At 41.2% G+C, this 17993-nt stretch overlaps 2 protein-coding genes across 23 annotated transcripts in view; one reads left to right on the forward strand and one right to left on the reverse strand.

Moving 5' to 3' along the window:
- LOC145510122 (uncharacterized) overlaps positions 1–6939 on the forward strand; it is an 838825-nt gene extending 831886 nt beyond the window's left edge. For 2 of the 3 annotated variants that reach the window (XR_014056718.1, XR_014056721.1), the window contains one exon: positions 6015–6939. Coding sequence is in view for 1 of the 3 variants with exons in the window: in XM_081500527.1 (XP_081356653.1) it covers positions 4123–4415 (293 nt within the window). In the remaining 2 variants the exon portion in view is untranslated. Of the gene's footprint in view, positions 1–4122; positions 5306–6014 lie in introns of those variants that run through there. The other variant, XM_081500527.1, reaches the window with a different exon arrangement.
- Positions 1–17993, reverse strand: part of EBF1 (EBF transcription factor 1) — a 427626-nt gene that overhangs the window by 21872 nt on the left and 387761 nt on the right. For all 20 annotated transcript variants that reach the window (XM_081500503.1, XM_081500502.1, XM_081500500.1 and 17 more), the window contains one exon: positions 11770–11858. In XM_081500503.1, coding sequence (XP_081356629.1) covers positions 11770–11858 — 89 coding nt within the window. The remainder of the gene's footprint in view (positions 1–11769; positions 11859–17993) is intronic.

Consider the following 17993-nt stretch of genomic DNA (forward strand, 5'->3'; position numbering starts at 1 on the left):
TATAAATTCCCAAAGGTCAAGTTTGGGTTTTGGTTTTTTTTTTATACCATTTTTTAAGTGAATTTGCTCCTTCACTCCTGCTGGCTTGTACTTACACTTTAATTTTGTGATTAATATAATGAATCATCTCGAGTACAGACATTATCTCAAGTTATAGGCTGCTATCAACACGAGGCTGGTCTTGATGTACCATTAGCCTTTTATTAACTGTACTCCTAGACTCTTAGAGATACTTAGGTTTTTGCATACTCTCAGGAACAAGGCATATCGTATCTGATATGCAGACATGGCTAACTCCTCTTTCCTTCTGTTTTATGACAGTAAAATCTCTGAGGATTATTCACCCTCCATGTGAACTGTCGGCATCTGATCTCACTTCACTGTGCCCACCTAGCCTCCCAGGGAGAGGGGGAAGGATGTCTAACCATCCGGTACTGAGCCCATTTATAAATCCAGTTCAATGTTTTAAGTAATTCAAACCCAGATGAGCAGGGGAGATGGCCTGAACTCCCTTCCATTCAGAATACATATAGACTAACTCATAAAGCCAGATGGGTTCCCATTTACCAACACAACATTAATTTCAAATATCAGAATCAGATTTTGAGACTCTGGAAACTCCCTCATAAAATTAAAGCCCAGGGATGCTTCAGTAATTTCAGAAGACAATCTGTGCTTGAATTTATGCTCCCTCAAGTAGAAAATAATGTTTTGAGGGATGTAGAAAACAGAAGCTAAACGATAAGCATCAACTGTCAAAGTCAAGTTGACTTGGGTGATTCCTGCGAAAGAAGTACAATACTTTCCTGTCACTGCACATTTCCCTGACACCCATTTATCACCAATCTACTTTCCTTATCAGGGGATTCAAGATACAGTGGATCCAAATATCAGCAAAATATGGAGTGGAATGGCAAAATCACTCCTGATTTAAAGTCAATAAGCACCTATCAATAAAATCAGCACTGACTCCGTGCACCTCCTCACTCTGGAGTTTACATTGGGTTCAAATTTTGAACAGTGTAATTCAGCTTATTAGCCTTTAAGTTCCAGCTCTTTCCCCACTTGCTTCTGAAAGTGTGGGTGACACTACTGATTGGAAAGTCTAAAAGCTGAAAAATTGATTGGAAGTTTCTGGCAGCGCATTTCCCACAGAGCTGGATGTACAGCACAATAAATACTAGTTGTACTGAAAGGTATTTCTGTGGAGGGTAGTTTTCTATCCCAACTTCCTTTATGTTTATTCAGCCAAATGGAAAATTCCACAATGGTAGACTCTGCATCCTAAAAAAAAAATCATATAATGAGGGCAGTGAGGGAAAGAATAAAACAAACCAAAATAATACTTGAGCACTGTTTAGTTTCCAATCCTCTGAGACATTCCTTAAATTTTTCATTTTTTCTGGTATTATGAACTTCTCAAAATGGAGCTTACCGCAGATCATTAGAAGCCTTTAGTGTCACACTTTAAACACTCTTTACTCAGAAGTCCTATGACTGAGAAGCATCGCTTACATTTAGCATGGATATAATTAAACATGTTTCTGTTGAAAGGGGCATTCTCATTATGGCTAAGGACCACTTTAGACTAAATTGAAATGGAAAGGAGGAACATAGATGAGGTGTAGGTAGCAAGTGGTTATTTCTAGGGAGGCATAAAATGCCAAATGCGTAACAATTATATTTTACAACCCTGCATTCTAAAGACTTCAGAGCATTTTATTATATAAGAAGCCCCAGTTGAAGCTTACGGAGCATTCCAGCACACGCTCATTGCCCATAGCCTTTAAAGAAAAATAAAATTCAAACCATAATCAAAATCTGCAGAAATTTTCAAAACAAAGGATTTAAGGATTTTGAAAGGGTCTACTGCTATTCACACAAGAGGCTTCAAAAGTATTCTAAAGACACTGCGGAGGTTTGAAAGGACAGGGGGCTTCCAAACCTCCTCTAATTTTAAGGTCAATATTGTGTTCAGATTAGATGATACTCCTCTTACTTCTCAAACGTATGTTAGGTATCATTGTGCCATGTGGCTGAAGGTGCACCAGAAAGCTTTGCATTTGTTACAAGCATGGTATAGAAGACTTCTGAATCACATGAAATTAAGGTAGGTTGTAAGCTAACACAGCTATATCAACGTAAGACATACTAACTTACATGATTGACTTTTACAGTGGAAAGAAAAAGGCTGTTTTCAGGCAGCTGTTATTGCCTCAATGGAAAAAAAAAAAATCAATGAAAGTGAAATGAACAAGAGATTTTGTCTGAGTTGCAGTTAATACCACTGAAGAGCTATGGATATTAAAAGGTCAACAAATAAATTAGCCAGAGTGTTATGAAATGAATGATTTGGCTTATAATTTTATTGAGTGAAAATTGTTCGCTGCCTATTAGACCAGGTAATTTTTATCTCGTGCCTCAATTACTGTTCCGTAAGCAATAATATAGTTGTAAGAGCTGCTGGTTCGATCGCGTGACCTCTGAGAAGCGGGCTAGGACAGCTGACTTTACTATGATGGATAACTAAGCTTGGTCTCCACGAGGTGCCAAACCTCCCTTTCCTGCAAGGGGATCTCATAAAAGAAACATTACAGCTTGATTCATTTTACCAAAATGTTTGACTTTTCAAGTGTCAGCAGTTAAGTATAAATTGTGAAACCAGGTATTCCTGAGAGAGTGATGACAATGGCTGCCCCCCCCCCCCCCCCCCGTTTTGGTCTCGTGGCATTCTCTTCTAAATGGTGTCATGGTAATTGGTGAATGGGAGCCTGGGGTGCTTCCCGCCACAAATACAGTGAAAAATGGTGTCTGCACCCTTGTGGATATGACCTGCTTGGAGGTACAGAGCTGAACTCGGTAACCTCTGGCTGGCTCTTCTCATTCCGATTCATTGTACTGGTTTAAGACCAACGCTCTGGGTTAGGTCCTGCTGAGTGGCCTTGGAAATCGACTTTCTGATCAGGATGAAAGTCTCTGCTTAAAGAGAAGGCTGTGGACAGAGGTGCCTTTTTCAGGGCTAGGTTGTAAAGTCAGCACATGAAACAAAAACTGCCTAGAGTCAAAATTACCCTTGAAACTCTTTTAAGTTGCCAAGGCCTGGGCTCTTAGAAACACAAAAGCCAGAAATTAACTACTTGTGTTTCTCTTTGTCTTTTGGCTGTGGCTTCCCTTTCCCTAGGGTGAGGGAGAATAAATATCTAGTTTGAAAGTAAGAGGACCACTGAGTAAACAAAGAGATTTATTTTATGTATGTCCGCGTATGTCTGTGTATGTGTGTCTGGTGTGTGTGTGTATACAAATGTATGTGTATATTTATATTTTTGGACAAGTACATGTAGTTAAACTTGAATAAGTGATACATGCAGGCTGGAACTATGCTGGACTTTAAGGATATCTAAGGGAGGCAAAAATAGAGTTGGTTTTGGCTTCTTAAATTGTTGAACATCGTTGGTTATGGCATGTACCTCCAGACGAACGGTATCTGTAAATGATGATTCCCAAAGCTTTACAGATGGTCCTGACTATAACTGCAATTAAAATTCACTGCCTCAAGACTGCTGGGGCTCTGCTGGTTCTTATTACTCCAGCGTTTAATTGAAGTGTTACTCAAGGCTGAAAATAGTAAGCATGGCCGGAGACCTCCTAGTGTCTCTGTTTCTTTGGCCTTTAAGAGGAGGGTGTTGGGTGGTTAGGAGGTAGAAATGAGCCCCTTGTGCCTCCTCCTGTGACTTCTCCTTGAACTAATGAGTAATTATATTCAAAGCCCCTGTACACAGGGTGTGATATGAAGGTTAAAGTTACCCCCCCACACCCACCCACCCATCAAGAGCTCCATGCTAAAAAAGGACTTGAAGGAAGCTCAAGAATATAGCTATTGGAGTAACTGTTATTACAAGTCCCTACCGCAATGACTCGGGGGCTAAGAGAAAGAGAATTATCTCCTGGTACTGTATGTGTATTTTTAATTCCTGCTGCCTCTTTCCCCTGACTCAGCCACCTGTGAGCTACCCCCAGTCCCTGCTACCATCTTCCTCCTCCCCCTAGCTGAACTTGAGGAATTCTAAAAACCGGGTTTATAAAATGGCTTTTTTTCTTACAATTCCCATTTCTTAATTCTAGGAGGCAGTGCTTTAGAGATTCGGGCTCTGGAATCCAAAAGCATTGGCTCAAAACCTGCTCGGCCACTTTCAGCATTGTCAACGCAGCCCTCCGTTTCCTCATGGTGGACTCAGACCAGCTTCGAGCTCAGCACACAGCCAGTGAGGCTTACGGAGCAGGAGGCAGTGATAGCAGTGATAACCCTTACTTATTTTCCAGAGAATTTGGGCAAATTATGTGCATTCTTAGAGCCAATGTGGGTTATGTGCCTCAAGTGCTGCTTGAGGTGCACCCCAATTTGCAAAACCCTGTGAAAGACTCTGAACAGACTAATGGTGAGGAGGTCTGGAAGTGGAGAATCTCTATTGACTGCTGCATGAGCTGTCCTGAGCCTCAGTTTCCTCATCTCTAAATTGGGCATGATTCAATAGTGACAGAATAACTTACTGCAGAGTTGGTTAGTTAAAGATAACATACATAAAGTAACACAGTGAGAATTAAAACTTTTGTGGGAGTCATGGCCTTTTTAATGAAGCTACAATCTCCCTCCCCAGAAAAATAATGTGTGCATGCAGGTGTGTGCAAACTCATCTCACACACACACTTGTGTATACAATTTCAAGGGCACACAAAACTAGGTTAAACTCCCGCAATAAAAGAAGCATAAGTAGGAGGGGAAACCAAGCCCCTAAACTGGGCATATTATCAAAATGGGAAAGTGGAATTTGCCTGTGAGTTTTCTGGCAGAGACAGAGGAGAGAGGGGCAAAAAGAACTGCATTCCACAGTTTGGGTTTTTGACAAGAAAAGGCCGAGACAAAATGGTTTTTGGAATCAAACCCAAGCATGCTTTTCCTAAGAGGTGAATATACCATATGATTTGCTTTTGTTACTGTACTTTTTTTGGTTTGAGTCATTTTGGTTCCCAGATATAATGTTAATAGAGTTTCTTAAAACTAAAGACAAAACAAATAAATGATTAGGATTAGAGAGCAGGGCCGGTGTCACAGTGTGGAAGATAAAGACACAGGGTTTTTCTTTCTCCTCTTCTGAAATCTTCTGTCATCCCCTTTTCTGCTAACAGGCAATGTGGTTATGCAAAGATTTCTTATTTGTATTTTCACTTATGCAACTGCAGGTTTTGAATTACGGATAGTCTTTGCATAAAGACTAAAACAATAAAAACATAATTAGAATACATGGTATACAGCCGACTCCAGTTTTATTTTGCCCCAGCTCTGTATTTATGATAAATCACTAAACACGACCGATCTTTAGGGTGGGTGATTTTGGGTCTCGTCTCTCCATTGAGCAAAACCAGTGCCTGTGACTAGCGTCTGAATTTCCATTCTGCACGTGTACAGTGGGACTGAATAATATTTGGCACAATGCAGTGCACAACTGAGCCACTAAATGGCTGATTTACTAAATTATTATTAGATGAGCCCTTGCTGTTCCAAATGAAAGTGCAGTCACTGTCTTCCTTCATGGTGTGTTCAGATTGTTCTGTGTTTAAATATTCAGCATGAGGCTAATGCGAACTGATGAACTGAGACTATAAACATTCACTTTCAATATAGATAGAGCGACAGAGATGAAACCTATCATGTGGCCTGCGGAGGTGAAAATGATTTATATTTAAGGATGTTGCTGCCTATGTCCATTACTTTAAGGTACTCTTAATTAGCATGGTGTTGGAAATGACTAATTCCCGTGTACAGGAAGAAGAGGCTGGGACTGTTATTTTTTTGCACACCAGTGAACAAGAAGCTACCCCAAGGATCTGCTGCCTATGTTGTGGTTCAGAACCTTAAGTTTTATTCATGGCAGGCTGCACCATGCCAGCAGAGTCTTATTTCTTCTGGGAGAACTATGGTTTCTAACATTCAGTGTTTTTTCTGTACCCACCCAAAGGGTCCACAGTCCATCCTCAGTACCATCCATACCTCAGCAGTCTACCTTCCTTACCATCGGTATCTACTGCACCGACTCCACAGCCAACCCAGGACCTCACTCTCCATCTCACCAGCACCTTTACTGACACCTGCTGGAATGAAGAACAACCCTTGCTCCTTGGACAAAGATAACCCCCTCCTCCTTCCTCCCCTTTGAGGGCAGTTATAGGCAAGCACTTAAAATACTGTGATCACTTACAGTAGATTAGAATTTTTTATTGGTGCCCTGTTGCCATAACAACACGAAGACAGCAGATGACTTAAGCTAAGCTTGCAAAGCAAAAGGCTGCTCATCTGGCAGTTAAAATGAATACAGTTCATTTCACAAGTTTCCCATATGGACTCTTAGTGTATGGTAATGAGGAGACCATATGGTGAGAGAAAATGCAGTGAGAACAATTGGGTTCCACTGGCTGAGTGGGAAGTAGGGAGAGAAAACCCGGGTGAGAGATTCTGGTGTGTGTGCTCTCTGGGTTCAAGGTTTGGTTGAGGTTTGTTTGGGTTTGCGTTTGGGATGGTTGTGTTCCGTAGGGGTTTCGTGTTTCTTAATCTGTTCCTTAATATGTCGGCTGCATGAAATGACAAACATCTTGCAAATTTTGCAATATCATTCATCACAAACTGTCAGCAGTGTTTGCAAATCTGACTTGCAAGATCTTTTAAATGTGTTGTGCTTAAAAGGCAACAGTACTAAGTTTTTAGACAAAGTGCAGGAAAATTTAAGCACTTCTGACAAGCAGAAACATTAACAGTAATCATTTTAAAAACACTCGCATCTTTTGCCTGCGTGTTTAGCTGTAAATAATGCTAGAATGTATAAAAGCTTTAAAGTAAAAAATGTAATAAATACTTTTTATTATGTTTCATAAAGGATAACAAAAAAACTGCTGTGCACTGTGTGTCTGTGTTACCTATAGGTGCAGAGATACGGAGACACCTCGTTCTCCTCACTGCTCACCAGATTGGAAAGTGGGGAGGACAGCTTGAGAAAGGCTCTAAAGTCAATTCTGTACTATACATGCTTCAGAAAAGATGAACAGAAATGCATTAGTTAGACACGGTGAGCTAAATTAGAAGGTCAGGCAGGGCTGGGGGGGCTGAAAAATCACACAACCAATGAGTGTAATTACTCTTTTTTAAGTCTATTAAGTGGTGTTGTTCTATCAAGGCTCAAGGGTATAGGACATGAAGAACAAGATAAAGTAATGTGTATTTATTACTCCCACTGGATCAATTTACCAGATATTTTCAGCTCCATAAAGCAAAATACACAAATGCCGCCTTTGTTACTTTTCTCAAACTGCTTTATTTTCTCTAAAAGAGGGACTGGCTCTTGGAGAAGAGACACATTTGCTGTGTGGAGGTCCCCATGCCAACCCCTCTGGGCGGGGAAAAGAGAGAAAGCTGGTGCATGTTTAAGTAGGATGGGGCTGAGGTTAGGTGAGGGACAGGAGAGAGAAGCCTGTGGCCTCAAGGCAGAATTACTTGGGTTTCCAGAAATGGAGGGAAATGGGAACTTGATGCAGTGAGGCCCAAGGCCCTGCGTGCAAACCCTAGCTTTCCCATGTGCTTGCTGTGAGTGGCACACCGCCAGCCCTCTGGAAACTCTCACCCTGTGATGTGGGGTGTACCCATCTTGCCAGGAATAATAGCCCCCATATACTGAAGTCTCGCTATCCGCCCGAGAGACCCCGTTGCATAAATTATCTCCTTAACACCCAACAGCCGCACTGTGGGGCAGCTGCTTTACAAAGGAGGAATCTGAGTCTGGGAAGGGTGAGTCTGTGCACACACAGCGTAGGTGGTTTTCAAAATCCAAGTCCACCTAACCTGAGATTCTCCCCTCCTGACCTCTGTGCTCTTCAGAAACCTTGATAAAGCCATGCCAGGCACATTGCGGGCACGATGTACATGATACCTATTCCCTGGGACTCACCGCAAACACGCGAATGCCGGCCGAGCATGATGCCTCTGTGCTAATGCTCACGGATCACGCAGGAAGACGGCTGACAAACTGAAAGGGGACAGAGACACCTCTGGCCTTCAAAACAGAGACAGCTAGCTCCTTGCTCAACATTTCTGGATGGCCTCCTGCATTTCAGCACCTCAGCGCTTCTGAGTGACCACAGTCGCCATCCCCCTCACCTCCACATGATAAGAAAAGTCAACTTTCACCCCAAAGTTGGTCAAAAGTTCCTCTCCCTCCTGCCAGGATCGAGAGAGGAAGGCACATCTGTATGACAGAAGAGAATGCTACAGCTGGAAACCCTCAGCCTGCCCTGCTCCACGTGCACATGAGAAAGGAAACCAAATCACACCTGGGCTTTGCATAATGACAGTATGTTAAATCGGTGTGTATGGCAACTATCCCTGATGGTAGCTTTCAGGGACAAAAATCATCTACAGAGAAGGATTCCCACTTGCTCCCATTTTCTCATTTGGTAAATGGGAATGAGGTCTGCTTTCCCGACTTCTCTCGCAAGAGGGGCTCCCATAAAACAAAGCATGTACAAGTTCTTTGAAAAAGCGCAAGCCAGTATACAAAGGCATATTATTATGGAAAGCTGTCTGCTTGGTCTTTGGAGCAGTTTCATTTGACAGAATATGTGGGTGGCTGTATGAATCTAGCTTTGTCTATTCGCAAACACATGGGTTTAATAAAGCGGAGTTTGTTTTTTAAGGTGTGTGGTCCACAGCGCACTGAAACACTCCTGTCTGACAAACACTGACCACGATTCTAAGAAAGGCGGAGCCCGTTTTCATCCCTCAAACAATGGACAGCAGGACTATAAATCTCCCAGGTCCACAGGAATACCTCGTGCTGGCTCCATCCGCCACTTCCTGACCCTGCTCTTGAACTCTCACTCCACCTTCACATGCAGAGCCAAGAGGACACCACTCTGATCTGAGTCACAGAGAGAGCTTCCTGGCGTGGGCTCCAGCCAAAGCCCTCGCACGGCGCAGTGGCTGGATGCAAACTGTGGAGTGTTTCCTTAACACACAAACCCATTGTGTCCTTGATTACTCTTCCCAAAACCAGGAAAGCAGGGCTGGGAATTTCACCATTGGGCCACCAGGGACGAAGTGACACGTGCCTGGGCTATTTGTTCAACATTTCTGAACATGATGTGCAACCGTGAAGATGTTTTTAAAAGCAAATACACAAAACTCAACCATATATTCCTGTTTCTCTCCTTTCTTTATAAGTAAGTACTGCTTGGGAGCTAGAGACCTCAACCATTAAATCAAATTTGTCTCTTGTTTTTTCAGTAAATATTTATAGAGTGGCAGTGGTGGGCCAGAAACTACACCGTGTAACCCACGGGGTTACTTCTTTTTATCCTGATGTGATCCCAGTAAAGTCTGCATGGTTATTTTACCCCCATTTTATAGATGAAGAAACTGAGGCACAGAAGATAAAGCATACAGTCCACTGCTGACCCAGATTGGGATTTCCTGAGTGGCAGAGATTGGTTAGGACAGCTCTCCAAAGTCAGAGTCTCATTCTCACAACTGGCAAATAATCATAGCTACTTTTTTGTTGACAGATAAATAAGTGATGAAGGCAACCCCTCAAAGAAGGAAATATTACTACCTCCATTTGACAGAGAAGGAAGTTGATACACAGAGTGGTAAAGAATTTGGGGGCAAAAAGGAACTTTGACCCAGACGACAGAGCTGGAGGTGCCAGGGTTTTGAGTTCCACCTTACCCAATCTGACTCTCCAGTCCCTTCAGCAGACCCGAGAGAGATGCCAAATGAAAGTGAAAATGGTTCTCAAATGGAAACAATGGGAAGAATCTGCTATGCACTCATGACTTCTTTCTACCACTCAGAAACTTTAGGTACTGACCACTGGGTGGACACACATTATTTACATCCTTGTGCTATGAGATTATCAATTATTTTCCCATAGGAAATGCATGGGAGCTAGGTTCTTGCCAGACAAAGGAAACTAAAGATAATTCTCTTCATGGCACACTTATGCTGCAGAAGCAGAGGATCGGTCACTATTACCCTTAGTTCTCTAATTGCTCACTGAGAATAAGTCAGGGTGAAAGGGAAGGAGGTGTAAGGTGGAGGCCCCTTGCAAAGACAAGGATCTGAAAAGACTGACACATCATAGGGTTTCTTCCTCAGGTGAAATGCTCTCAAGAAGTTTTTCTAAGGTGAATAGCACCCAGCGGAGGTGAAACTGCAATGGGAATTCAGGGCTGAGTCTCTGTAGTCCTTCGCCTAGGTTTAGGAGAGGACAGACTTTGCTTGTCACAGTTCTTCCTCTCTTCTGGCAGGCAGGGCCCCTCACCACCCTGCCAGCCCCTCACACCTGTGCATCAGTTTCAGGGGGTGGGGTAGCTGAGCTCCTGGACAAGGCCCATTCTGACAGGTGGCCCTGCCCGCCCCGCCATGCAGCAGACCCCACAGGTAAGACATGATGATGAACTGATCACCTAAAGAAGTTTGCTGAGCTAGGAAGGATGCCAATTTCATTTTTGTAAGTGCTTTACAAAGGGAAACAGACCTGGAGATGACATATCTCTAGACTTACTGTGGCTTGTGTAGTCAAAGAAATTTCACTGTGCATCGTTCTGCCCTTTGACATTCTTTAGCATTTAGCATTCTCTCCTCTGAGTCCTCACAGAGCATTGGCTGTCCTTTTGTTAAATGTGGCTATTGTTTTCTGTTATGCGTGGTATTGTATATGGCAATATCTCCTACACATGGCCTGACTTCCTTGGGTACATAGATGGGAATATCTCAACACTGACAACAGTGCAGAAGAGAAACCAACAGACATGCATTTCCTTTTTTATGCACGGGCAATTAATGACAGATCACTGTATGACATATATTGCTCTGACTGGAATTTCTGTTTAATTTCTCCCAGTTGTGTCTTAGGTGGGATTTTTCTGGAGGGAAGAGGCTCATGTCTCAGTGACCCAAATGCAAGATCTGCCAGTATGTTTTCCTTTGAGCTCTAGCTGTTCTCCCCTCACCAGGAATAAGTAAAGATTGTCATGAGGGTAGAAAGCAATGTTCTGCTTCTTCTTGAGAAATGATATAATATAATGATTAATAATCTGGACTTTGGAGCCACGCTTTGTAGATCTGAATCTCAGTTCAGCAGTTTACATGTTGTGTGACCTTGGGCAATTGATCTAACCTCTCTTTGGTTACTTTCTTCTCTAAAATAGAGGTGGTAATGGTACCAACCTACAAGCATTTTTGAGAGTAAGTGGGCTTACAAGTGGGCTTACAAGTAAGTGGGCTTACAAGCCCACAAGTGGGCTTCCCAGGTGGCATTAGTGGTAAATAACCCACCTGACAATGTAGGAGACCTAAGAGACGCAGGTTTCATCCCTGTGTCAGGAAGATCTCCTAGAGGAGGGCCTGGCAACCCACTCCAGTATCCTTGTTTGGAGCATCTCCATGGACAGAGGAGCCTGGTGGGCTATTGTTCTTGGGGTTGCAAAGTCAGACATGACTGAAGCAACTTAGCACATATGTACAATGACCCAAGTACAAATAAGTCCAACATTACCTGGCATATGAGTGCTTATTACTTTGATTACTGCTTACCTTATTGTACTAAATACACAAAGCACAGAAATACTGAGTTGCTTCTCTATAAAATTTTATCAGTAGCAAAGTTTTCTGCCAATCATCCAAGCCCACATCTCCAGAGACTACAAACCAAAGAGAAGGTATCCTACCTTTGGCAAACGCTCAGGGTCACCAGGGTGCCGGGGAATAACCTTCTGTAACCTCTGGAAACCATAATCGATGGTGGGTTCGTTGAGCGCTGCAATGAAGAAGTCATACAATTAGAACAATTTCAGGAAATAAAGCAGCATATGATTTGTAGCACTTATGGTGTGGATATAACTGGGAAGTCCAAGGTTTCATTGATACTTTTGAATTAGATCATAAAATGATGGACAGATGATCCCTTTTGTTGAACACTTCCACCATCATTTCTGCTCTTTACCATGGTGGGGACTGACTCACTCTAAAGAACATGAGAAGCAGGTCCTGAACTCTGCTCTTCTGGCCAAATTCTATATTTCTTACATTGTTGAAGGTAGAGAGTAAAATGGAATTGGATATGAGGTTATAGGATTTCCTTTAGTCAGAAGCTTGGATTAAAACACTGGAAGGCTTGTCCAAGGGTGTTTACAGTCATAAACAGCAAAAGTATCTGCTTAGCTACAAAATATTGAGTGGCCCTCAGCTGATAGAGGATCTCAATGCCAGTAGTGGCAATTAAGCAAGAGTGTGGCGATGGGCACAGGAGACTGGATCTTCTCAGCATGCAAAGCCTATGTTAACCTTGGAAGACTCCAAAAAGAGACAGGTATTGAAAATGCCCTTGATACGACACCCTCGCATCTAAGATGACAGACTGATGCACCAATATCAATATTATTTCAGGAAAAGGCTAACCCGTATGGAGCAACTAGCTTAGAACAGCTGGGTCTCCAAGACGAATTTTTAAAAAGAGGAAAAGAAGAGCATAATATTTGGAGATAGTGGGCCTTCCTGTACCCTAATTGACTACACTTTCTTCAAAGCACCCTTAAATTCAAGTCGCCACAAAGTGGATTCTGGTATATCGTTTTCAAAGTTCCTCCCCAGGATATGAAATATCTCCAGCCTTCCTTGCCTGACCAGAAAAAGATGGCGGCTCCATCCTCTACCTCATCCCTCATCTCCTCTAAGTAATGGGTGGGTGTGGGGGTTTGTTCTTTTCTTTTTAGTGTAACCAAAGTATTCAAACACATAGTTTCCCCCTTACTGAATAAAAAGACAGTCTTTGTAGTTCTGACATTTTGCTATACATTTAGAAAACAAGGTGCCACATGCTTTACTTTTTTAAAATGCATTTCCACTAACCTAAATTTTAAAACTAAGATTCATACTACTGCTAACTTTAAAAAACTGTATTAAATTCAAATAGGTCCCAAGGCTAATGGAAGCAATTTGTATACCAACCCAAACTGACGGCCCACTTTTCAAAATACAGGTATGATAATCTTGTGGTTTTAAAAGGACATTTAAATTGAAAGACTGTGAATTTAGTACATAATTATACCAATAGAACCCTTTAACTTGTCAACTTGTAAATCTAAAAGGCTATCAATCATTTCTAAAGAGGAAATAAACCTTAAAATTCCTTGATTGACAGTGCTTACTTTTTATGTAAGAAAAAAAAAAAAAAAATGAAGGGAAAAAAGGCTGCATAAAGTGGCCAGAAATCCATTTACAAAAGTACATTGTTTTACATAGGTGAGTAAAAAGCCAATAATTACACCTCCAAAAGACATATAAATCAGAGTAAGTACTTTTTCCTCACTTGTGTATTTTAAGTTGGAGTGAACTTCAGGTAACTTTTTATTAAGAAGATTTCTTTTACCCAAATGCAGTGCTTGTTGAAGTTGTTAATAGAGTAGCATTTTCATTTGAGATAATGTAATCATTTTTGCAAATATGAGATTTAGCCATTTCTCCCTTGTTCTCCTCCTCCCTACTACCACTTCCAAGTGGTAAACTTTCAGTCTGTCTCTTGTGGAAATTAACTAAAATTACACCCAAGTGAACCAAACCTCTCTATACTATTATATGAGTTAAGGCATAATATTTATTATTCCTCCCATTTTATGAATTACTTTCTAAACCCTTGAGAAGAATTCTTTTTTCAAATTAGACTTGTAGAGAAAAAGCCATAGAATTCTTTATGCAGGGAAGCTGTGACTCATAAAATCCCCAGTATTTAATCAAGAAACGCACAAGAGCAACAGGAATGAACATCTAAGGTAAGTTGTATATCACATCTATCTCCCACCCATAATGCTAAATGCCAACAAAGATGTTTAACCATAAAAACAGCTTTAGGCAATTAAACGTATCATTTTAATACCTAAAGATATAGTTCAGCATGCTGAAAAGTCTAATTCTTGGTTTTATTTTTCAGTGTAAGCCACCAATAAAACTCGACTTGTCGACCTACCCCTTCAGTTGTTTGCATAATGAATTAATTCCTACGGTGTCAAGAAACTCAGGGTTGTTAACTGAATGACTGTCTGATGTATTGGGGGGAGGATGTATTTCTCTGACAACAGGACCAACTCACAGCAGAATGACTGACATTTAGTATCCACAATTAAAAGAACTGAGTCAAATATCAATATGGAACTAATAGCTAAAGAGCTGAGGAGAAGTCATTCTGCTGCCACAAAGAGTAATTGAATTAGATATATTAAGCTCATTATTCAAAGAAAAATAAGCATCTAGTCTATGGAAGTATGCTATGTGAGGGGAAATATTTTAGGTAAGAGGGACAAAGGCTTTTAATTTATTTCCTATGCCTTTATGATTTGCTCTACACTCATATTTTTTATTAACCTGCCCTCAATTTAGGTACTGAATATTTCAATGGCATTGTCCGCTGCTGTAAACAAAGATAACACTCAAGATATGTAAGCAAAGCTCACTGTCTTAATTCAAAGTTGCCTGATGATTTCTCTGACTACCTGACTAAAGAAAAGTATTAAACCAATTACCGAGTGAGAAGGGCCATCTGATCAAGATTGTTACTTATAAAAAATAAAACCCTGAAAACTGATTAACAGTCTAGGGAGGGGGATGGCTAAATTATGGCACACCCATAGGAATATGATGGAGTCCTCAAAAGCAATGCTTTGGGGAAAAAATAGGAAAAAATATTTAGTGGCATAAAATATATTGCTATGCCAAGAAGCAGATCACAGAAGCATTTTGCCATATGGCTACTTTTTTTAATGAACATATACAGAGAAGAAAGAAAAGGTTTCTGTGTATAAACTGCCTAACAGTAGTTCTAAGAAGTGAGTCTTAAAGTGCTTTTCTTCCTTCTCTTTGTGCTGTGCATTGTATACATTTTCCACAATGAACATATATTACTTTTATAATCAGAGAAAAAGGTTAAGAGCAAGAGATTGTTCCCAAGATGGAATCTGACCTGCTTGTATAAAGTAATGACATAAGAAACTTTGCCTTAAAAGGGGTCTGTATACCCTTTAATAACCTTGCCTAGGTTATTACAGACCATAAGAAAAATAAGTAGTATACTTTCGGCCAGTTGTATAAATATGTGACTATTCATAAACTCTCTGAAAATCAACAGAGAGGGTAACGGGGAAGAATCATAAAGAATGGTATATTTATTTTCATCAGTGGGGGTAGTCGTACCTTAGGGACATACATCTACTCTGCAAGAATGTAGTATAAAGTTAATCCTTCAACAAAGTGACTTCATTGTATTCAAGCACAGGGCTGGGGGGGGCAGGGAGGAGGGGCGCCAGAAGAAATGTAACTAGTCAGTTTTTTCCCCTCAAAATTTGGGACAGTTCTGAGAATTCCGTAGAGAAAGAATAAAACTTAATCAGACATCATTAGTCACAAAGTATAAGTATCTTAGGTTGTAAAAAGAAAAAACAAATTGTCAACTGCAAAAGGACTGCAATGATGAGAGCCCCTCACGTCACCCCATTTCCAAACACCTAGTTCACACTCGGAATAGGGTTTGAGAGGCTGTTATCCCAAACCAGCTAGAGATGGTAACAGAAAAAGAGAGACTCAGAGGTTTAGAAAAATCCATAATCCCAAAGATGAAAAGCTTCCATTTTTAAATCAGAATAATAAAATGGGACCAATAAGGGACTTTAAAAATTCCAAAAGATAAGACTACGCTGCTGGTTCAGTGGTTAAGACTCCGTGCTCCCAGTGCAGGGGGCATGCACTAAATACCTGGTCAGGGAACTAAGATGCCACATGCCACATGGAACAGGGGAAAAGAAAAACAAGAGGAAAAAATTCCACAAGATAATTAAGTGTCCATTGATTCTATAATCATTTTTACTACCTCCCATGTGTTCAGATGATGATGATAGGAATTAACTCTTTTATGTCACATAAGCCCTTAAATGATGTCAGTGGCATCACCGACTTGATGGACATGAGTTTGAGCAAGCTCTAGGAGTTGGTGATGGACAGGGAAGCCTGGCACGCTGCAGTCCATGGGGTCACAAAGAGTCAAACATAACTGAATGACTGAACTGAACTGTAGCTCTTAAAAATAAAAGACACACGTACCCCAATGTTCACTGCAGTACTGTTTACAATAGCCAGAACATGGAAGAAACGTAGATGTCCACTGACAGATGAATGGATAAAGAAGTTGTGATAGATATATACAATGGAATATTACTCAGCCATAAAAAGGAATAAATTTGAGTCAGTTCTAGTGAGGTGGATGAACCTAGAGCCTGTTACACAGAGTAAAGTAAGTCAGAAAAACAAGTATCTTGTCTAAACACATATATATGAACTCTAGAAAAACGGTAATGATGAACCTATTTGTAGAGTAGCAGCAGCAGACACACAGACATAGGGAACAGACTTGTAGACACAGCGGGGGGAAGGAAAGGGTAGGACGAACTGAGAGAGTGGCATTGAAACATATATTACTGAATGTAAAATAGATAGCCAGTGAGAATTTGCTGTATGATGCAAGGGAGCTCAACCCAGTGCTCTGTGACAACCTAGAGGGGTGGATGGGGTGGAAGGAGGAAGCAAGTGAAGAGGGTGGGGACATATGTGTACCTATGACTGATTCATGTTGATTTATGACAGAAATTGATACAACACTGTAAAGCAATTATCCTTCTACTTAAAATAAATAAATTAAAAATAAACCATCTGAGAGGTGTACATAATCTCACCCTTAAGAGAGATGAACTGCTATGATTGTAGGGTTGAACCCAGCTCCAGCTCCCTTGGCTAGGCTTTCTTCCTGCTCAGCAATGCATCCTCTTGCCTCCCTGATGATCAGATGGTGGGTCACCCTCTGCTCCTCTCTCTGACACTAGGATCACACTCCACTTCACAGGGCCATGTGGATTGAAAGACTGGTCGGACTCCTGGGGAGCCACAAACATTTGCATTCAAGATTTTCTGCCCTGATCACTCTTAGAGGTAGATACATATTAGCCGAGAAAGCTTAATAAGACCTCATGGAGCTGTGTACATACATACACTACAGGAAGTCTGAAACTTCCCTATCAATGCACAAAAGTTGAGGTTAAATGACTCTACACAACAGAACAAGCTTGCAGGGCAGATGTATCAGCTGACATTTCAGCAGGGTCCTCTCTCAGCTATGACAGGATACCAGGGAATGGGTATTGGGAGGAAGCATAGGACCCATGCATGGAGGCTCAGTAACACTGGCGTCATTACTTTTCAAAAAGGGAAAGTTAAGTAATAGTTTAGAAGACATCAAAGCACTTCATGTGGCCTTATGTAGGGTCAGCTTATAAATGGCTCTGGGTTCCCTCCCAGCCTCACAATCTCCAACGCCCCTAAAGGAATCCAGCAACTTTCTATGGAGAACCAGTCTACACAGAGCCCTTCCCCTTGGGGCTTCAACCAAAGTTCTGGTCAAGACAGAGAAGCTCTGGTTATACAAAGCTATTTACAGGGTTCAAATGTCCATGTGGCTACATGCAAAGAAACTTGAGAATAATACAACCAGATTTAATATACTACTCACAATGACAAGACTACAAAACTCAATCAAAACATCTGGTAATGAGTCAATTCTAACCAAATATATATGTGGATTGTGGGCCTTTTCATGCCTTTAGTTGTCATTTCTTTAATCCACTTCAAAAACACATCAAATAAAGAAAAATCTCTTTAAGAGGACTTATTTGCAAATTAAAATCGTGTAATCAAGATAAATGCATTCTCAGCTATGAGAACTGAGTTTTCTCTTTGCCAAGTTGCCTTTTAGAGAAAGTACTCCTCGGTCCTCCTTAACTTCTGGAATAGGTACCCCTGTAAACAACGGGAATAAAAGGCAAGAGAGTTGTGTTCCCCAACATCAGGAGAACAGCGC

The sequence above is a fragment of the Giraffa tippelskirchi genome, chromosome 6, assembly GCF_054371585.1.
Source record: "Giraffa tippelskirchi isolate mGirTip1 chromosome 6, T2T-mGirTip1v1.2.pri, whole genome shotgun sequence".
NCBI classification, from domain to species: domain Eukaryota; kingdom Metazoa; phylum Chordata; class Mammalia; order Artiodactyla; family Giraffidae; genus Giraffa; species Giraffa tippelskirchi.